Source organism: Bradysia coprophila, assembly GCF_014529535.1.
Source record: "Bradysia coprophila strain Holo2 chromosome X unlocalized genomic scaffold, BU_Bcop_v1 contig_20, whole genome shotgun sequence".
Taxonomy (NCBI): Eukaryota; Metazoa; Arthropoda; class Insecta; order Diptera; family Sciaridae; genus Bradysia; species Bradysia coprophila.
The window spans coordinates 5905731-5927859 of record NW_023503307.1 but is presented as its reverse complement, the minus strand read 5'-3'; the positions used below and the strand labels follow the sequence as shown (position 1 = coordinate 5927859).

Below are 22129 nucleotides of genomic sequence, written 5' to 3'. Positions count from 1 at the left end.
AGAATTGAATTTTATTTAGAATAGAAATAGGAATCGGTGATCTTCTTCATGCATCTGCACACGTATTTTCACACAAATCGTGTACGGAGTTCAAATATCGCGTTCCGTAGACGCAAAATCTGGCATTAATTCACATAATTGCAGAATTGCTACGATACGATACGAAATACTGTAACGACAAATATTTTCTTGATTGGTTTGTTAAGGAACCCGTTTGGTCTTCGAAATCAATTTTTCAATCATTTTTCATTGCTCTTTCAGATGATATTCTCGACAATCGATTTGTGATCTCCTATTTTCATCGTTGAATGGTTGTTTCATGCATCCAGTTCATTATAATGTACCTTTTACCAATCATGCAAGAATGTCGAATGTGTTACATAGGTAGCATTGATTGAACACATCCGACTATGTGATTGAACGAATATTTGTTGGCAATTTTTGTGGAATTTGACATCCTTTTTGGATTTTATGAATTTTAATAGGCATTAAAAGTAAACCAGGCAGGAACGCTTGTTTGACTGGGGACCTGAATAATCTAGTAACCCTATGTTTTTTGCGAATTAAATTTTTCAACTTATGTCAGTGTTCATTTGAGTTCATTTTCATACAGTGTATTAGGTCCCTCATTTGACGTTTCAATAATGAACAGCTCCTGCCAGGTCAACTTTTACTCTGCCGTGGTCCAACACACTTCAAGCGAAAGTGCCTGCCAAAGTGACAGCTGCCAAATAGAGTACTATTTGGTATTTAGAGTACCACTAATGCTTGTAATGCTTTGTTATATGGATTGTGGAACCAATTTAAGTTTCACGCAACCAATTGATTCAACCAATCTGCGAACCGATTTACGATGTTGAAAACGAATTTTTGCATTGGAAGACTGCCTCTTCTGACTACGAAGTTTATATTTCGCCAAATCCAATGTTCGTCATTTTTTGTTCAAATTCCACTTTTAGTAAGGCAAGGCTCGTAGCAAATTTTCCGGGGTTGTCAAAATTTAACGAATTTAATTCACGCAATAATTTTACTACATGTCCCATGCGAAAGTTGAGCATTACGTAGAAATTTGCCACCTGCGAAAATGATCGATTGCAGGGGAAATGGAATATTTTCGGTTTACTTTTCGTGAATTTTTATGTCAAATTCAACTTTCGCATGTGGTAGGCAATAAACCAGAATACATTTGATGCTCTCTCGGGAACTTTGGGTCTACTACCCCTATTGCTGCAAGTCTTTATTTCTTCATAAAAGAAAGAGCTTACCATTACAGAGCGCATTGTTTCGTCGAATAATTTATGATTTATGATTGACGAATTCTTCTCTTATCATAGTACTGTTGTCTTGTCTGGAAAAACGGTTATTAAGTTGCAGCGAGGTTTGCTTGCGGCCAGAAACGTCTCGCTCGAAACCTTTTTTTTTAGTATTTTTTGACCGCAAGCAAACAAAATAGGGTACTGTCCTGCAGTGTATAACTAATAGGACTAGCGTTATAATGGATTTCTTGTTTTTTAGTTACCACTTTTACGTGTGATTTTTGACCGGGGCTTCACCTCGGGTCAACTGATTTCACACGTAAACTCGTGCACGTTGATTTTATCTGTGGAAATGTGTGTGTAATTAATTAATATTAATTTAAGAGAAAGAAAGTGAATCTTTGCATATTTGTATAAAAAACAATCGGACCATTCAAGAAGTTATAAGTTTCATAATCACTAATCGTAAGTGCAGAATACTTCTAAACAATTAACATCCAGGTAGCGACCTAATCTTTCTAATATAAACGATTGTTTGCACACTCCATTTGAGTCACATCCACGGATTTGCAGTGGCTTTTCGTTAAAGAGGAACAGTAGATCATTGTCACCATCATCGCAGCTGCAGCAACGAATATAGTTTTAAAGACGTGTGTTATGGAAAAAAAAGCAAACAACTTACTCATATCGTACAACCGCTATGTTCATAGCCATTGGTAGGAGTTCAGTTGATCTCCACACCCGTTGCGATTGTTGTGCAAAATTGTGACGAGTCAGTACATTGTCACCGTCAAAAGCATCGAAATGCAAAAACATCAGAAACTGTCTTACATGGCCATTGAATATTCTCAATTTGTGGTCCCTTGCATCATTTGATCGAACGAAACGCAGCATATCTTGCAATGTGAAGCACATTACATTTTCGAACAGTCTACGATGTTCTGGTTGACCATAGCCTATTATGTGGTACCAGTAGAGGTCCTGATAATATTCAACAACTTGTCCATTTGCAACGGAAAAAGAAGCACAGAATGGAGATGGAGATGTGTAATTCAAGTTCCACATTTGATCGTACTTGCATTGTAGGGCGAGGAGAACAATGTCGCTATGTCGCAACACGTTTGAATTGTGAAAGCCTAATTTAGCACTAACTTGCATGACCATTTCTTGATATTCGGGACCCTCAACAAATGCATCTTGTTCGACTGCAAGGTTAAGATCGGTATATAGCGGACAGTGATTAAAAGGTCGCAAGTGGAGGTCTGGTTCAGGGATATCTTCAAATTGAACCTGTTCATGGCCACCATCACCAAACAAACCATCAGCGAAGGCATTGAGACTGCTTCGCGTACGTTCAAAATTGCTATTTTGAAAGAAGTAATCGTTGGGAGAATATGTTGATGGTAAAACTGTCGGAAATGCAGCCTGAAAACGTTGTGCCATTTCCTTCATTTCATTCCATCCAGATGGTGATAAATGTTCTGCATTTTCCTCAGTGATATCTGGATTGAACTGCCAATTTCTAATCAAGTCAAAATCGGACGCGCACAACGATGTTCTTCCTTCGTTGTAATTCGTCAAAATTTGGCGTTGAAGCACAGGTAGTTCGCTGCGTAGATTTGGTAGATCCCCCTCGAAGGGGAATCTTGATCCATGTCTACCTGACATCCAAATCTTTGATGGATTACAAGTGGACACATTTGCGTTAATAAACTGTCCTCGATTTGGTTCATAAGGAGAATTTATACCTTGTGAATAGTATTGAAGTTAATTTTGTCAGATTAGTCGTTTAACATTTAACTTTACCTCCCAAGCCAGTCCACGTTCTGACTGGATCTTCTGAATAACAATAAAAGGGATTATGAACAGACACACCGCCTTGCGTTGATATAAAGGCCAGGGAAAGCACAAACAACCTCAAAATCGACAACATGTTGTGCTGGGTTTCACAATCAGTCTGCAATTATTATTTTTTTGAAAATACTTTGGAAAAGTTTTCGACGCTGTCTTCTTATTATCATAGTATAGTGGCAATAGATATGGGTAATTGTAGATTACATTGAACGCTGCGAAAGTAATTCATTACATGAGATACCAGTTTTTTGATTAAAGCAAAGTCACAAGCATCGGTAACTGACCTTTGACTGACCTAACTGACAAGTGTACACTTTGTATATCCGAGCCGAAGGCAACACTAAACAGACACATGAATGATTTTACGAGTACCACGAAACTGTTTCCATAATGAATTAGGTAGCACCATCTTATGTATTCTAGGTTATTGTCTGTCCCAGGCGAAAGTGGAATATCGCTAAGGGATTTCTATGAAACGAGAACATTTTCTTCATGTAAAATAGGTCTTTTTCATGGTGGGCAAACTGTTTTGTAATGGTCACCTTTCGCATAGAACAGGAAATAATATTGTTTACAAAATCTAAAGAGAATCATCAAAATTGAGTTGCTACTGAGATTACAACCGAAAATAAAGTAAGAGTGGATAAAGTAGAAGTATATGATCGATAATGTAATCGTCAAAGATTAATTATTCTTCTGTATAAGAAAAGTCACAGTACCGTAGTATCCAGTTGCTGCTTCAACAACGAGAAAATTTAATTTAGACATTTTCATTTAAACTCGAGAACATTCGTTTATGTGTAGAATGCTCGAATCTCTTACGATTGAACGCGGTACAGCGTGACTTAGTCTTCTTCGGTATAAAGCTTTTCGCTGTAAATGTCTCATTTTTTGTATTGCGTTCATCTTAGAATCATTTTAGATTAACAATAGCAATTTATGTTCTTTAGCAATTAAAAAAAAATAATTGGTGGTAAAAGTTAACTATGTGGCGCAAGTGGAATGAAGGGTATATGATTACAAGCAAAAAATTCCGCTGGGCGCATATAACCTCTTAACTTTTAATTTGGCTACGGCTCCGGAGACACATGCCAAATTATACACGAGCAAATGGAACACTCTGAACTCTGAAAACTGTTGAAATTCAGCGAAATCGATGAGTAATAGCTAGTAACTGTGTGATAGCAATTATGAATCTATCAATGATTTTAAGTTCGGATAAGGTAAGCACTCATGTCCAGCAAAATTAAAGAAATATATTTTCGGATGTGATGCAACAAGAAAGGGGAAAAAGACAACCATTGCGACATTTAATTGGCACGTGAAAAATCGTTATTTCAAAAAATCGAAACGAGACATATTAGCGAATAATTAAAAAAATAATATTATTTTGGCTCCGTTCCGAATAGGCTTTTACGATGTTTTAACTATCGTACCATTTTCCAACAGAGGCAAATCAATGAAATTTTTCTTATAATTCACAAATGTGACACATCCCAAAGATACCAGCTGTACCAATAACTGTCCCGTTCCCATTACTTTTTCATTTTTTGTGAGTATCGGCTGCAATGGAACCATAGACGTCACTAGGACCAACGGATGACTGTTTCGTACTCAGAACACCTAGACCTATCCAACGCATGTCAATATTTGTGTAGCCTATGTTGCCTAGTGATTCTTTAACCTTTGACATATTTCAAGCGCATCACCTCATTGCGATCTAATCTGTTACTTCTATTGTTTACAGTCTTTTACTTCTTTGCGTTAACAATACGGTTTGCTACATAAGAAACCACTCTACCTAGAGTTGATCTCTTATTGTACAGGGTTTGTCTAATGTAGAAGACATATATTAGTAGGAAACAGTAGATGACGCATTGCGACGATTGATATTGTATAAAAACGTCTGAGCAGAGTTAACAGTTATTTAAGCAATTATGAGTCATCAATACTTCTTCGGCCTCGAGTGATCTTCTAAAATGTTCTAATTTATTACCCTGTTAAAAAGGACAATTTTAACATCAGGTTACTATTCACCTAATTACCTTCGTTGCTTTCGGTCAACAACAAAAAAGAGTCCACAGAGGTTACTGTCACCGGAAACTGTTTTTAATTTGCAATAAAACTACAACAACTACGACCTAAAAGATAACAACAACTTACAACAACTTATAAACCACACATCTTCAGACTAGGGATGGGCGATATTGATATTGATAATCGATAATTATCGATTATCGATAATCGATTATCGATAAATTTTTCTATCGAAAATTATCAAAAATAATATCGATAATCGATAATAATTGATATTTCGATAATTATCAAAATATCGATATCTCGATAATTATCAAAATATCGATATTTTGATAATTATCGAAGAATCGATATTTTGATAGCTACTATGAATATGAATATTTAGATAAACCAATACAAATGCATGCAGTTTTCAGCTGTAACTCTTCCATCTTTCCATTAGGATGATGATAAATTAGACAGAGATCTCGAAAAGTTGCTTAGAACAGTTTTCAATTTCTTCACAGTAACATAACTTTATGATTATCAATTATTTTCGGAAATATCAAAATTTGATAATTATTGAAATATCGATATTTTGATAATTATCGATATTTTGATAATTATCGATATTTCGATAATTATCAAATTATCGATAATTCGATAATTATCGATATTTCGATAATTATCAAATTATCGATAACGATTTGATATATCAATTATCGATAAATTGTTTTGATTGATATTATCGATAATATAAAAGGTCTCCCATCCCTATTCAGACTTTCTTCCCACAAACGGACTGACGTCAGATCATCAAATTGATATTTAGATTTCGTTTGACGTAGATTACGCACCATGTAGCCTGTGGCCGGATTTTTCTCTTCTGTATTTTCATTGTCCGTTGCGCAATGAATTATATTTTTCACTCTTTGAAACAGGAAAATGATTCCCTTATCAAGTAATCTGACGTGATACCATCATGGATTGAAGTCTCTGAAAAAGTCAGTGTGACACAGACATAAGACGTGCACATCGAATCCCTTCTTGTACAGTTCACGGGCAAAGTAGAAATTTGCCAACTTCGAATCGCAGTAGTAACCGTTCCGCGAACGAGGAGTTGTGGCACATTTACCCAGATTGTCGAAATCAATGCGACCGCGCTTATGCATCAACGATGAAACAACAACGATTCGGGCAGAATTTTTTGCAATCACATCTTTCAACAGGTCAGTCAGAAGGAAGTGACCCAAATGGTTGGTGGCAAAGTGTAATTCGTAATTTTCTGCATTCGTTTGATTCCCTTGAACGGCCATGCCAGCGTTATTTATAAGGCAATCGAATTTCGGATACGTGGTCTTAATTTTGTCGGCAAACTCTTTGACCGAATTGAACGACGACAAGTCCAAGCGAAGTACAATCTGCACAGGGAAAATAGTCGATTAAAAGGGAATAATTTTACCATCAAAAGTGCAATGGTTCCATCCATATCTACCAACCAAGTGACCATTAGCCGTTGCTTGACGAATTTTTACCACAGCTTCGTTTGCCCGGTCTTCATTTCTGCATGCCATAATGACCGTGGCACCACGAGCAACTAAAGCTTTAGTGGTTTCAAAGCCGAGACCGGTGTTTGCACCAGTTACAATGAATATTTTTCCTTCCAACGACGATTTATTTCGGACCCAACCCCACTGATACTCGCATAGTTTACGTATCCCATAGATCGAAATCGCTGTTCCCACAGGAATCAATGCGTACCAGAAGCTCATTTCGTTGCTGAATCCTTTGAATAGTCTTGAACTATTTTTCTTTTCTCGAAGGCAAACGATTCAGTCCTGTGGTTGTTATAAGATGCATGTATGATAGTTTGTTTCGACGTAAATTTTGATTTTTGTCTTCACTACAACGTCCCTTGATGCACGAATATCATCCAATTTCACAAATCATTGGTTTCGTAGATTCGTTTTATTTACTAACTTTCGCTTATTCTTATAAGCACAAGATTAAAAATACAAGATTAGTAAATATCTTGATATATCAAGATTTGATGACACGAATCTTGATATATCAAGATTTGATGACACGAATCTCGATATATCAAGATTCATGTCACCGGTTTTTGATATATCAAGATTTTATTGGTTACCATATTAAGGACTAACGTCACCGTGCACAGAATTCCAGGGGCGCCGACTTGTGTTTTGGTTGTTGGGTGCGAGATCTCTGTACAGTGATTTTCACGATAGCGAATCTAGCAACTTAATTTAATATCAAGAGAAAGTGCAGGACCTGGTTCTCAGTGATTTGTAAATCTAACAGAGAAATATGTATTCTCCCATCGTAGTAATAATATAGTCGAGAAATGTAAAGCTAAGAACAAACTATAACAAAAGGGCGCATGAGTGCGTAGAGAGGTTTTCCTTTAAGAAATTGCCTGTCTAAACCGAACCAAAAACTCAAGTTTTCCAACAGAACGTCATAAAATAAGGCTACATTCGTCCAAATAGATAGGGTTCGCCAAAAAACTAAAATGAAGTGATCGTATTGCAATCAAGATTGAGTCAATAATGTCTAAGTCGTACTTGTAGAACATACTTCTTCATGAAAATATTACGGAATAACTACATTCACTTACTTTTGTTCAAGCCTTCTTTTGACAATCTAGCTTCATTTTATATAATATTTTGGTGGAAAATTTGAGTTGAAATTTCCGGTTTTTCATCTCTATTCTGGACATGTATATCGACATTAGAGAAAAATTGCTCGTATGCATGTTTTCCATTTTTTATGCAACTGTCGTCTAATGGTCGGAGTGGTTCAGGTAAAGTAAAACTTGAATCGGAATCTCATTTACCTGATCTTAACAGGGTGGCTTCCGGTTAAAGAAAATGAAACTGACCTGAAAAAATCAGGTTGGCTCGAAAGTAGTTTCAGGTTGACTTCCATTTTGACAGCAAGTCAAAAAGTTAACATTTCAGGTTTCTGCTTATACTTACAAGTCGTACTCGTACCCAATCCAGGTCGCCCTCGCCCTGACCAAAAGTCCTGACATACTATTTCTTTTTCATGCTTGCTATGGGAACCGAAAGTAAAAATATCAATTTTGAGGGGCGAAAGTAAACATTTTTCTACTTTCGGTTCCCATAGCAAGCATGAAAAACTCAATACGTCACATGGAAAAGTACTTTCGGACCTTTGTCCTTGTGACGTAAATGACTATTTCTACAAAAGTATTCTTCATAGCCTTTGTCATATTCCTCGTATGATTTTATTTTTAAACATATCGTCTTTAATATAGATGACTATTTCTGCACGTTTCTTCTCTGTTCTACATTAGGAAAGTGCTGAAGTGGAACACCAAGCTAAGACAAAACTAATACAAAAACTACAATTCCAGACAACTAACACAGAAACGTTATTATTATTGCTTGTGAAGGTCCGAAAAATGTCTGAAGGCTTTTTTGTTTCAATTCAGAAATAGTGGCAATAATGTTAGTTTATTTAATTAAGAAAAATATCAAATATCTGTTGGGTGCTACGCACCCAACGAATCTTGGTGTCGGGTGCTTGAGCACCCAACGCCACCTAGAAGTCGGCGCCCCTGCAGAATTCTCACTACACTATCAGAGCTTATGATTCCTTACGAAGAATAAATAACGTCTCAGATACTCTAACGTCACTGTAAAATCAACGAAAAAGGGTGATACATTATCTGCATGTTTTCACTGGCAGTGATTACGATTCCTAACGCCTGACGGAGAATAGTCCAATTTGATGAATACCAATTTCATTCTACATAAACAGCGTTCTAACACGCCGAGCGATGCGAGAAAAAAAATTAACTCCTAAGTAACCGACACCGTTCCGGCGCCCGGCTCGCATTGCGGCCCTTCGCTTCGCTCCGGATCGCTCGGCGTGTTAAAATATGTAGAATGAAGTTGGTATCCATCAAATTGGACTATTCCCCGTTAGGAATCGTAATCACTGCCAGCCAGTCATAATATGCAGATAATCTATCACCATTTTTCGTTGATTGTACAGTATAGAGTCCCTGAGACGTTATTTATTCTTCGTCATAAGCTCTGCTAGTGAGAATTCTGTGCACAGTGACGCTAGCCCCGGTGTACGAGGGATTTTGACTCACTCAGTCAGGCTTAGATCATTTTCTTTCCTGTAAAGTGAATCGAAGCCGTTCAATCTAGTGCCTACGCTGTCTTATGGGGAGGTGGAGAAACACATTATTTTTTTGAATATTTGAGCGTGTGAGACTTAGTGGGGTCTCAATATCGTCTTTTATTTTAGTGTGCGAACGTTTTGAATGAACCGGAAAATAATGAAGATAGGAGAACAAACTTCTGAAATCCGTCCTATGGGTTCATGAATGTGTTAACAATTAAGCTGCTAGACCAGACTTTTTATATGCTTTCACTTAAGATTGCTCTTTTGGTCGGTGCCAGAGAGTCAAGTAACCAACGCACAATTTTCGATTCAATTTCCTTATATTCTTGAGTTTTTAACAGCCTTTTACAAACAGTCTCAGCAAAATAAATTAATTTTCAATTTTCACTAATTGCGTAAATTCGATCGCTTTGGATAAGTTATTCGTTCTTTTACTGCAGTGGCAGCGACCGGTAAACTTGGTTTACTGTTGACTTTCTTTTTGGGTCGAACGACTTTCGGTCGCACTTCATCGGCATACGGTTTTATCGGCTCAATTTTCAATTCGTCCTGCGTTGTGTTCAGCAGCAATCGAACACTTATGTCTTGCGCCTGAGCATAATCATTGCACACATCGAGCACTTCGTTTAAGATAGCATTGGACTTGTCCTCGCGGTGATTGGAAACCAGGCAATCGCTGTAATGCATCAACATACCGGAGTAGGACAATGTGTTTAAGGCCGTCCAATGATTGTAAATTCGTTTGAATAACGCGAGGCTATTTTCGTATTCTTTGTTGAAGTAAACGGCCAACGTCTTTAGCGTAGCGACGTCCATCCTGAGAGTGTTCATCAATTTGTTCGTACATTGGAAGCATTTGCATTTGATAGAATGGATTAACGGCGATATGTCTTTGTTCCACGTAATCTGTAACTGGAAAGAGAAGAAGGTTGAAAATTGAAGTATTACAACGTTCAATCGCGTTTCTTGAATTGTTAAAAATGTTAAAAATATGAAAATGGTCAGCTGTCACTCATCAGTCTTCCAAATCTCTGCAAAAATCTGCCTTAAAATCTGCATAAATTCGACTATTGACCGCTTTCCTTACACCAATTACGAAGTTGTGAAAATTCCCGCTGACAAATACACACCCGAATCGGGCCGACTGACTTAATTGTGGTGACGATCGAAATTACTTACCATTTTATCTTCTTTTTCACTTGGAATGACTACCGTTTCATCTTCTGTTTCCGGGCCCGGCAAAGCTGGGCGTGGACAATCGAACAGCACATCCAGTTGATTCATGAGAGTCTGCAATGAAAAGAATACCAATGAGGGAAACGAAAAATATTTTCTTTGCCAAGCGTTACGTTCCATACAGTGACGTACACAATATGGTAAAGAAAAACGAAACGAGACGAGACTCTTACCTTCAAATACTTTCCGTTTATCAGTAACATTTCACTGCTCTGCACTATCGTAACCTTTGCGAGTAAGAACAAGTAGCCTTTTCGAATCGCTACAGAATGTACGGTCATATTCAGAGATGATGTGTAGCACAGTTCGTAACGAGGTTGAGTAAATTCGTGCAATGTAATCAGCAAATCTAATATGATGCCTGGAATTGTGCGATAGTCTGACCTCGAAACCATACGAATTCGCTTAAACCGATGGAAAATGTCTTCGATAAATGTGACCGGTGTAATGGTTGTATCGGGATTCTTTACAATCAGTTCGAACATCACCTCGGCGTATTTCAGTCGTGCGGGTAAATATTTCGCTTTCGTACCGTCGTATTTGTCCAACAATTTGTTTATGGACTGCATGTACTTCTTGGTATGTTCGATGTTACACTGGTGACGCAAGGTGTACATGGTCAATTGCAGAAAACCGAACAAGAAACTACCCAGCTCATCCTCAGACATGGTATTTACATCTTTCAACTTCTGCATTATATTACTCTGTAACTCTGTTACGATTTCCTTTTCGGATACCGTTGAAGTTAAATGAATGTTTTCGACAAGGTACCCAGCAGCTATTATTTGATTGACTCGATGATCGATGAGTTTAGTGAATTTGTAGAATAGTTCGAATGCAGCGACAGCCTGATCTTTGTAGTGACGATTTATCAAAGTTTCAGCAATTACTAACAGAAATTTCTCAGCCAAGAGAATATAGTCAACACTGTCCTTCTTACCCAACCAAGCGTCCGCATCGCGTATAAATTCGGCCAAATAGTCAAGCGCTTCTTTCAGCTTTCCGACGATTTCGACTTCTTTCTTCAACAGCACAAATTTCTCGTTCAACGGATCATCCATTCGTTCGAACTTCACATTCGATTTGTACTGTTGCATATGCGCTAAGAACAGCACGTAACAAACCCCACTTTTGCACAGATTTGCGTTGAAACTGTGACCACTTTTGTAGAAGTCCATTTCACACATATCATCGCCCAGCTTTTTTAGACACATTTCCGACAATCGTGGATAATCGATCTCGACGGATATTTGAAACAGTTGCAGCTGAATGGGATCTATGTCCACCGAATTCTTTTTCTTCGGTAAGTCTTTCACTAACGATGTTATTGTCGCAAACTGCTTCGGATCATTTAGTTTCGACTGAAGTTCATGCAACTTGCACAGGTAAAAATTTTTATTTTTTCGATCGGTACAGAACATAAAACCGAACGCAGCCCAGCTGATTTTTTCGGCTATGTTGTCGGAATCCTTGCATATATTCGACAAGGCATCGACAGTGCGGACACAGTTCAACCCTTCGAGTGAATTCATGGTTAGACATTTCTGCAACGTACGTTTTGCTCTATCCAGCCCACAGGTGGTCACAATTTTGTCAATATTGTCCAAAATAAAACGAAACGTTTCCCGAAGGCTCCAATTCAAATTTTTACGAGCTGCACAAACAAAATGCGAAATGATTTCCTCTTCAGCCGTCGCGAAATTAGACATCGCGCTAACTAGTATTTCATTAAAATTGTTGCCTCTTATTGCTTCGACAACTATTGTTCGTACAGTTTCCAGAATTTGCAGGCCGGCATGCGTGATAGTATCGCAGCAGTCTGCTTTGAAGGCTTTGCGAAATATGTATTGGCACGCCGAAAGACTCTTATTTCTGATGATTTCGTACAGACCATTGAGAATAGTCACAATTTTTTGCTTGAAAGCAAGGGATCCTTTCGATATCAGCGATGTGCTGGCACGAATAATTTGGGACATCATGATGGGTCTTTTATGTACTTTTCGTTCGTGGATTGAGACCTGCAAATGTTTTAGAAAGTGTTTTTATTGGCGGAAATTTTTTTGCATTTTTTGTTGCTTGAAAAAGGCGGAAAATATTTCGTCGTTTTCTTAACTTAAACAATTACCTAATCTTCACCAATTCGCCAAAACTGTCCACATTCTCGTCACGATATGACATGAGCAACTTTAAAGTGGTCAGCAAATACTCAGTATAGGCAGTTTTCCGTTGGTCAGTCGTTATGGTCGAAAAAAATTTGATCGCTTCCTCAGCCAATGTAAATGTTGGAGACGGCAGCTTCGATTCTAGTTCAACCAGAACGATGATAAATCGGTTCAATGTGGTCCGATCTGGATCCGTCCATGAATGTTCCCATGTTGTAATTTTGTTTAACACTGCAGCGGCTAGGTTTTCAACCAATTGACTGAGCAACTCCTTTGGAATGTCACTCAAATCACACAGATATTCCAGACAAATGAAGTATTGTAAGGCCGTGATCGGGTACTTGGTGCTCGCAATCACAGTTTGGTACTTATTACAGATTGTTATCATATGAGTTTCAGCGGCGACTGTCTTATCGATCGCTCTATCTACCAATGCAATCAAGGAAAACGAGCACAATTTCTGGTACATGTCTACATTGCCCGGCCCACATTCGAACTCCATGAGTTTCGGAATATTGTCGATTATCTGGTAGAACCTTTTCTGTTCAAAACGAAAATTTCGTTTCAGTATTCTGCCAAGCGAAGCCAGTCGCAACAAATATAAGTACCTCTTTGTAATCTTTCCAAAATGCTGTGCTGAACGTTTGCAGATGGGATTTCGGCATTATCTATTAACAAAAACCGTTTATTGCTTTCCTATTCCATTCTTTTTTTAGCCCCGTACGAAGTACGAAGGGGCTTATATTACGATGCCGTGTGTAATTGATGGAATTCGAAGCAGACCGTAAGGGCAAAGTGTTTGCCTATGTTCATAGATGACGAATCCGCAATAAAAATTTGGGCCGTCTGTCCGTCTGTCTGTCACGTCGATATCTTGAGTAAATCAAATCCGATTTCAAAAATTTTTTTCCCTGAAAGATAGTCAAAATAGTGAGGCTAAGTTCGAAGATGGGCGATTTTGGGTCGACCCCTCCCGAGCTGGGGCCCCATAACTGATTTAACGTTTTCCGAAGATATCTCTGGCCATTTAAAGGCTACACTTGTAAGTGATACGTCAAATGAAAGGTATTTACAATACCGATCGACGAAAAAAACGTTTATGGAAATTGGATGACCGACTCGTGAGTTAGACCCCTTGTAGTGAACTAGGTACAGGGCGGGAACCCGTTTTTGCTTGAACGTTGGCCAAATTTGAACGGATTTAGATAGATTTATTAGATAGGTATTGACCGTACCAATCAGGAAAAAAAAGTTCATGAAATTCGGTTCACCGGAGCGTGAGCTAGGTCTCTTGTAGTGAGCTTATATGAGGCTACTCGGCCGTAGAGTGAAGGTGGTGTTTTTTGTTAATATCTCGAGTAAAATTTGACCAAATTTCATGATTTTTTTTTTGTTTGAAAGGTACTAACGAATGTAAAGCAGCCGTACTACTTTCCACCTCCTAACAAAATGGCCGTCGGCCGCCATTTTGGATTTTTGTAAAAACAATATAAATCGGTGAAAATAATTCTTACAAAGTTATTGATCAGTGGGAAGTGATTGGTTATGTGTGTGTGGTGTTTCAAGGATCCCAAATATGGATATCTATTTATAAATATATACAGCTATATTGAGCTATATAACGGTGTAGATAGTTCTTTTGAGCTATATATTAGCATATTTATCAGTAAATTGTTTATTTATAGGTAAATATAGGTTAATATAGGACTGAGGAAATTGTAGGTCAATTTGAAATTTGTGTTACGTTTGAAAGGAACATCGTACGGGGCTTCGTAATTGCGCTATGCGCAATTTTTAAGGCGTACAAATTTCATAAGAATTTTACTTTACCGACGTTTACGGGCGCAGTAGACTTACGTTAAGAGTAGGGCGACGGACGAACTAGGGTCACGTGCGCAATAGATGTACGGGTTCGTACGGGGCTCAGTCGCAGCAAACGCTCCGACTGTTCTGACGGCTCGTTTTTGTTCACGAAAATGTGTAACGACGTAACGCGCATTATCCCCCAGTCCAATAACATCCACAGCGTCCATTAACTTCCCATCTAATAGCGTCCAGTTCAATATCGTCCAGTCCAATAATATCCACTGTCCATTTTCATCCAGTCCAATTATATCCACGCCAATTTCATCCAGTCCAATAATATCCAGCCATCTCAGGGATATTTTCCTTATACAAAAAGATTTTCCTTATACAAAATGCGTGGATGTTATTGGACTCGATGAAAATGGACAGTGGATATTGTTGGACTGGATGAAATTGAACTGGATGATGTTGGACTGGATGATATTGAAATGGAAAATATTAGATTGGAAGTTAACGGACACGCAGTGGATGCTCTTGGACTGGGGGATTATTCATAGCACCATGTGTAAAATATAAGCAGATCACAAATAAATTGAATGTTTTTTCACATGAGTAACAGATAGAAAATAAATCTTAGAAATTTAAATCACACAAAACAACTGAAGCAACTGGTCAACTGTCACATCATAATTTCCTCTTATCATCACATGCTACGATTATGTTCACTTTGATGTTAGAACTGTTCTTAGCTGCAAATCAGCGTTGACAGCAGATAGAGTGTTTTGATCGGAGCGAGACGAACGAATATCAGTTAATTATAACTTGCCTTGGGGTATTTGTCAAAGTATTTGCTTCTCTTTCAACATCTTACGATGCGAGTAAGAGGACCGAAGACTAGTTTATTATGACTTGCCTTGGGTACTTGTCAAAATATTTCTTTCTCTTTCATCATAACACTCTATTATCATAATCACAAGTAGTTTAATGACTTTGCTTGACTTAGGCAGAATTATGACAGATTTTTCCAAAAGTCTGAAAGAACCGGTTAGGACACTCTGGAAGACGGGTGACATTAAATTTGTTAAACGCACTCGGCACTCATTACATATTGCGCGAAAAGTCAATTTAAACAGAAAAATTGTTATGCCACCGCCTTCGTGATCAGGTCATAACATAATATGACTCAGACTCATAAGTGCCGTTAACCTTGTCACAGCCTTGAGTTTCTCAGCGATTAAAGCCGGATGCCAATGCGTCAATAACAGAGTCAAAATTTTATTCAATCCGGCAGTGCTCCGGAGTTATTTACACATCTGGTGTGTACGGTAGATTTTAGGCAATTTCTCGAGTTGCAGCCAGAACAAGGCAATTCTGAGGGCGAAAATAAGTTAAATTTAACTGATCTTAAATATTTAAAAATTTTCGAAATATGAATGTTGTACAGACTTTCCACTTAAATTCGTCTCTCTCATCTCTCCCAATAAAAATCCTTCACTAATCTCTATTACGACATAACTTTTCAAGAGGAAATCAACTCTATGGTTTTCACTCGACAGAAAGAACGCCGTGGGAGACAAGGCTGAAACTTTGTGGAGGTCACGCAGATCGCCATTTCATTAGATACGCGGGAACGCACCACTTCTGAAGATTTTACATAGAGTTTACAGCCTTGGTGAGAGAGCCGAGTGAGAGCAAATTGTCAATTAAAGAAAGAAAATTTTGAAAAAAAAATCAGATTTGTCTATCACTGGAGTGCTTTTTTGGAAAGTGGAAAACAAGCATTGTGCTTACCGAAAAAGTACTCCGTGTGAGAGACAAAATTGATTTTTTTCAATTTTTCCTTTGTTTACTTGACAGTTTTCTCTCTTACGGAGTGTTTTTTTGTTGAGTGGAAATCAAGCATTATGACGGGAGAAGTGTATTTAAGAGGAAATTGAATTTGAATCACCTGTCATTTTGACATTATCTTCAAGGAAAGTTAGATTTAACTGAGCCAAAATCTCTCTCCGTTAACTTTGTATCGTTGCAGGTCGCCATCGATAGTCTGATTTAGAAGAACACATAAATTCAAAAAGTGCCCTTCTTAAACACTCTAACGTTTCACAGTGAGGAAATGATGGAACCTGTTTTGTTAAAGTTTGTAATGCCTCTCTGTCTACGATTTCACTTTTTTTTTGGTTGTCTTTATTCAAATGAATGCATTTCTAACAGACATTAAATATAATTTGCGGTATAATTTGTAACCTCCAAATATCGGTCTCTATTGAATTTCATATAAAATACCACAAATCACGGACACCATAACGCAAATCTCGATCCAATTAAAAAATTAAACTTAGTTAAAGAAATTCTTTAAATATCGATTAATTTTTGATTAATTGCGAAGCCAAATGTTCAATCTTCATAATAAAGTTAACCATTACTCCTGGATGTCAAACGATTTCAAGAAAACGACGTACAAAGTTAAAAATTGTCACAATACCACACATCATGGTCAGGGTCCTTATGTTGTCCTACATTTGTAATCATCTTGTTAGAATCTTTACTTTTTACTTATACTTTTGAGAAGAGATTTTTCAATTTCAATTTAAACCGTCCAATTGACTGCAGTTTTGTTTAAAATGATTTCACATCGCACATCATTCTTTTTTTTAGATAAATAGTATTTTTCGTACCATGACAGGAAATGACGAAAAACTTTTGTGCATACGACAACTGAAATACGACATATTTTCCCATGATTTTTCATTAAGAAATGTCAGTTTTTCCCGAACTATATATGGTGCAGGAATAGTTATTTATTTACGTATCTGTTGTGGACGGTATATTTTAGGCAATTTCGAGGATTTTAGCCCGAACGAAGTGAGGGCGACAAGCGAAAGTGCCTAAAATAAACCGTCCACAACAGATGCGTATACAACTTTTCATGCTGAGGGCCTAAGTTACGAGAAAAATTCCGTAATTTATGCCAAGGCATGAAAAAAACTTCATTTCTTTACGATTTATGGTGCGGGAAAGGAATTACCGAATTACATGAATTTTTCCATGACTATACGATTGATTTTTAATATGGTGAATGTGAAGTTGTGTCTGTTTTCAAGTAAATTGATGTGTTTTGTCTATTTCAGTTGTCCGATGCACAAAACGTTGTCCGTACCTCGACAAGAAATGGATTTGATCAGCACACGTCAGCAAAAGCCAAAGTATTCAATTTTTTGTTTCGTTCAAGTGATCGTAACCCAAGTAGCATTTGATAACCGCGGTTGGAAAATTGACTAATTCGTTGCAAACTTTTTCGTTGTCCAACGGTTATGTAATGAATACGCTATGTTCACAATAACTTATTCGTTATATAACCGTTTCACAACTAATTCGTTATCATTAAATTTTTAACGAATTAGTTGTACTACCGTTATGAAACGAATAAGTGAATCGACAATTTTTGTCAAAAACTTATTCGGCAATTAACCGTTATACAACCAATAAATTGGAGATAAAGACGACCGTACACTGGTAGGCTGTAAGGCACTAAGTTTATCGACAGTACTGCCCTAATGGGTCTCTTCCAAGGCCGTTTAAAATGTCAATCGTCATCCACAGAGAAGCCAACACAACCTCACTTTGAATTTTTAACGAACAAAATTGTTTAAGTTGTCAAAATTCGTTTTTACCGTACGATGGAAGAAACCAATACCCTCCCTAGCAACCAAACTACAATTATTAAGGTGGTAGATACGTTTATGAATCACTGCTACTTTGTCCGCTCGTGTTGTTGTTGTTGTGTTTAAGCCATATTAAAAATCAGCGTTTCTCAAACTTATTTTCCCCCCTAAGTCGATTTTTTGAGAGAGTTTGGATGCTAGAGAGAGTATTGAAGAAACCTATTTGAAGGAAAAACAAGATATTTACTTCAAAAAAAAAATTTATGTTATAAAAAACAATCTCCCGCAAAATCAGCCACAAATAATTTTCAGAAAAAACAATCTACGAAATTAATTTGGATAAAAATCTCGGTCGAAATGGTCAAAATGATCCAAATCCAATATTTGTCATGTATTATATTGGTCATCCGATGCGGGTTCGGTTCGTTTTGTATGAATGCAGGCTATTCATCCCTACCCGTTTAGAGTAGCCAACGCACTGTGCTTTGGAGTAGCACATAATTCAGAATTCACTTGTGACAGGTCTCTTAAATTCGATTATGTAACAACACAGTGGAGCGATGTAAAAAAATTGATTCAAAAGTTTTTGTGTGACATGGCGCCAGAAAATTGCAGATTGTTTTTTTATGAATTTTTGCTCAAAATTTTATAAAAAAACAATCTCCTACAAAATCGGCCAGAAATAATTTTTGAAAAAAAAACTATTGTTTTTCTTCCAATTTAGGACAGAGTAGCCAAAAAGACGATTTCAAAAATTGTGCATTTGGGACTACTTGCAAAGACACTTTTTCCAGTGTTCGAGAGGGCATGTTTCCCTCTACCAATATCTCCATTCCGAAACTTTGACGGCCACTTCGTAGCGGAGATATCACACATTAGAAATGTTGTTTTCTTAGAGTTTTTAGCACTACAGTTGTGGAACCACATATTCCAGGGTGACAATCATTTTACTAAACGTCTTGAAATTTGTCCCCCTTCCAAATGTAGGTTAGAACGCCTGGAGCATCATCGGTCGATCTAGAGTCTAGCAGTTCTCAGAAACGGCTAATTATCTACTTAAATGCATCGCAATGACCTTAACAGTATCAACATAAGATTTTTTCATTGGTATTTTACAACAGACAATTTAAAATTAATTTAAAAATTATTAACCGGCATTTCGATGATTCCAAGACTAATTCGAATACTTGATCAGTTGAACAAAAATCCCTCAAAATACTAAAAGCATGACGCAGGTCATATCAATGGTATGACCTTAAGCGTTTCAAATTTGAAACAAATACCAACTCTAAAAAATGGCAATGGCCCGTTATGACTTCTAAAAATTGGCAAACTCGTTGAGTTTTGTGAAAATTTTACGTAGCCTAAGGGTTCTTACTGAAACAGGGTAATTTACAAATAATAACAATCGAAGAATGTATCTAGACAACTTTACCTGCGTACACGAAATTGTATGAAGAGTACAACCCCTTAGGTAAACTTTCTTAGATGTGTCGACATCTACTGCGTCTAGGGCGGCATTTTTTGTATTTAGCTGAAATGAGAAATGTTATGTAACTGACGACTTTTTACGACAGATATTTCTGAAGGTTTTTTCGAACACCGGTGCGATTAATTAAACTACTTTGAAGAATAATTTGTTTAAAAGAAAACACCATTTAAATTTTAGTTTAAAGGAGTCAAAGGCTTGATAATGGTCGTATATAGACCGAAACGTTGCCAATAAAAATATTTGGTGTGATTTAAATGGTGTTTTCTTTTAAACAAATTATTCTTCAAAGTGGTAACTGACGAGATTTGTACCCGAGACCTACTGCACACCCGACGAGAATCTTCACACTGAGCCATTGCGTTCTTAATATTTCAACAGAATTTATTTTGAATCGTTGTTACAGAAAACAAAAAAAAATTGTTAAGAATTAAAATACGTTATTAAATGCCTAACCGTCTTTAACAAATCGAAGGTAATCCCAAACGGACTAAAATTTTTAATCAGAAATTTTTATGCGTGATGTGAAGGACTTGCGTCACACTTTTTTCTTTCAAGTTGCTTTGGACTAGTGTTACTAGTTTCGTTTTGAATTCATTATTCATACGTCCGTACACATTTCTCCGAAATTGATTTCGTCTTAAATGCAATATTTGTAACAATTAACATTGGCGTAATTAGCTAATTACAATGAACTTGTTAATATGGTTTGTAAAAAAACTGAAATGTTTAAGTTTTCAACGTCACTGGTACCTTGACTTTCATTGAGTGTCGACCGAAATTTAACAATAAAACTTTGATTAGACATATTTCTGAACTGTCTCTAAGATGGCCAGCAAAGGAAACTTAACATGGATTCGCATTGGATTCATTTGCTTCATCGTTGTTATTGCAAACAATGTTGAGTCGACTTCTGCAATGCTGTTCTACAGAGACAAAGATTTTCAAAGTAAGATCTTACTGCAAAAATTGTGCAGTAACACAGCCCTGCTACTAGTTGCAGTGCTATGGCAGTAATCAATTGAACAGAGTTGCTGATATGAGTGACACACTTCATTTTTTCGTCCTCAGATTTTGCATTCCAAGCACCACTAGGATGGACAGATCGTTGCACAAATGTTCCGAACGAATTGAACGATCAAATTTCGTCGATTCGTTTCGATGACGGTGACAATTGCATTCGAGTGTGTGAGGATGCAGATTGTCGGGACATTGGATGGCCGTTCGGTGGGATTTGTTTTGTTATCCGTTCATCGGCTGCAAGTTTCTCAAGCTTCAATGACAAATTGTCTTCTTACAATCACTTGTGTTGATTATTATTCAATGAATGAAACAAGGGCTCATGAAGACGGTCACAAAAGCAAGTATATTTAAACGAAATAAAAATGTAATCTCTCTTAACGATTATTAGTAATAAAGGTTTAGGAACAGCTCAAATCAAGACAAATAAAAACTTTACCGATTTATATTTTGTTTTAGCAGCAAAAACAACAGACCCATTTTAGAAAAAATCAACGCATTCCAAGAACAGGCACGAGAACAATAGTACATTACTGCTATGACGCTGTATATAAGAGACGTATACGAGCGCTTGCGCGAGCCTTAGTACGTGTCTCATATACACAGCTTTATATCAGGAATCAGAACCTTATGCGATAAAAATCATTTATCTACCTAGGTGAAATAATAGCAGTGAAAAAGTGCTATTATTTCGCCGTCGGTAGATAAAATAGCGTATTCACCTCTGTCCAAATGTTTATTTAGACTCTTGGGGTTATACCATTCGCCTTCGGCTCATGCAATAACTCCCCAAGTGTCTAAATGAACATGTGGACAGAGGTGAATAATCTACTATTATCACATATGTTCGGATGTCAAAATTACTTAACTAGAAGTCTAATTCAAAAATTACACTTCCGGTCTATGTTGTTGTCTCGTTTTCGCTTATGTGATAAAATAGAGTACATACTTGTCACTATCAGTCTCGGTAAGCCTCGACTTCTTCGTGACAAGTGCCAGGAGCCATTTTGTTAGGAGATCAAAAATAGTACTAACGCTTTACACCGTTAACACTGTTTAAAAAACGAGCCATCAGAACAGTCGGAGCGTTTGCTGCGACTGAGCCCCGTACAAACCCGTATATCTATTGCGTACGTGACCCTAGTGCGTCTGTCACCCTACTTTGACCGTAAGCCTATGCGCCGGTTAAAGTAGTTAAAGTAAAATTATTATGTAATGTGTACATCTTAGAAATTGCGCATAGCGCAATTACGAAGCCCCGTACGACGTTCCTTTCAAATAAAACAAAACTTTCAAATAGCCCTAAAATTTTAATTTATTGAGTATAAATACACATAGGCCTAGTATCGGCCTCAGTCCGAGGATCCAAATTTATTTTTTTTTCAACTACATTCTATTCGGCCTTTGATTACCTTCCAAATGAAACAAAAAATACGAAAAACGTAT

At 37.2% G+C, this 22129-nt stretch overlaps 3 protein-coding genes and 1 pseudogene across 3 annotated transcripts in view; all 4 read right to left on the bottom strand.

The window, feature by feature from the left end:
* The window catches only part of LOC119068971, a 115487-nt gene extending 100296 nt beyond the window's left edge, over nt 1–15191 (bottom strand). The window contains exon 1 of the mRNA XM_037172836.1: nt 15118–15191. The gene's annotated coding sequence lies outside the window, so the exon portion shown is untranslated. The remainder of the gene's footprint in view (nt 1–15117) is intronic.
* On the bottom strand, nt 1644–3232 carry LOC119068984 (multiple inositol polyphosphate phosphatase 1-like). The gene is made up of 3 exons (XM_037172854.1): nt 3063–3232; nt 1939–3004; nt 1644–1878 (listed from the first exon to the last, which is right to left on the bottom strand). Exons 1-3 carry the CDS (start codon nt 3187–3189, stop codon nt 1716–1718), a joined length of 1356 nt encoding a protein of 451 aa, XP_037028749.1. The 5' UTR covers nt 3190–3232; the 3' UTR covers nt 1644–1715.
* Nucleotides 5897–6912, bottom strand: LOC119068951 (annotated as a pseudogene).
* LOC119068975 lies at nt 9615–14580 on the bottom strand. The gene is made up of 6 exons (XM_037172843.1): nt 14564–14580; nt 13315–13374; nt 12670–13247; nt 10718–12562; nt 10488–10598; nt 9615–10220 (listed from the first exon to the last, which is right to left on the bottom strand). The coding sequence occupies exons 4-6, from the start codon at nt 12521–12523 to the stop codon at nt 9696–9698; spliced, it is 2442 nt and encodes an 813-aa protein (XP_037028738.1). The 5' UTR covers nt 12524–12562; nt 12670–13247; nt 13315–13374; nt 14564–14580; the 3' UTR covers nt 9615–9695.
* Nucleotides 15192–22129: the final 6938 nt, after the last annotated feature.

What these genes read in the sequence shown, in the direction of transcription:
- LOC119068984 (XM_037172854.1), bottom strand. Translation starts at nt 3,189, where the DNA reads ATGTTGTCGATTTTGAGGTTGTTTGTGCTTTCCCTGGCCTTTATATCA. An exon ending in AACGTGGACTGGCTTGGGAG is followed by an intron (nt 3,005 to 3,062) that starts GTAAAGTTAAAT and finishes ACTATTCACAAG; the next exon opens with GTATAAATTCTCCTTATGAA. An exon ending in ATAGCGGTTGTACGATATGA is followed by an intron (nt 1,879 to 1,938) that starts GTAAGTTGTTTG and finishes TCGTTGCTGCAG; the next exon opens with CTGCGATGATGGTGACAATG.
- LOC119068975 (XM_037172843.1), bottom strand. Translation starts at nt 12,523, where the DNA reads ATGATGTCCCAAATTATTCGTGCCAGCACATCGCTGATATCGAAAGGA. An exon ending in TAAACGGAAAGTATTTGAAG is followed by an intron (nt 10,599 to 10,717) that starts GTAAGAGTCTCG and finishes TTTTCATTGCAG; the next exon opens with ACTCTCATGAATCAACTGGA. An exon ending in GTGAAAAAGAAGATAAAATG is followed by an intron (nt 10,221 to 10,487) that starts GTAAGTAATTTC and finishes TTCTCTTTCCAG; the next exon opens with TTACAGATTACGTGGAACAA.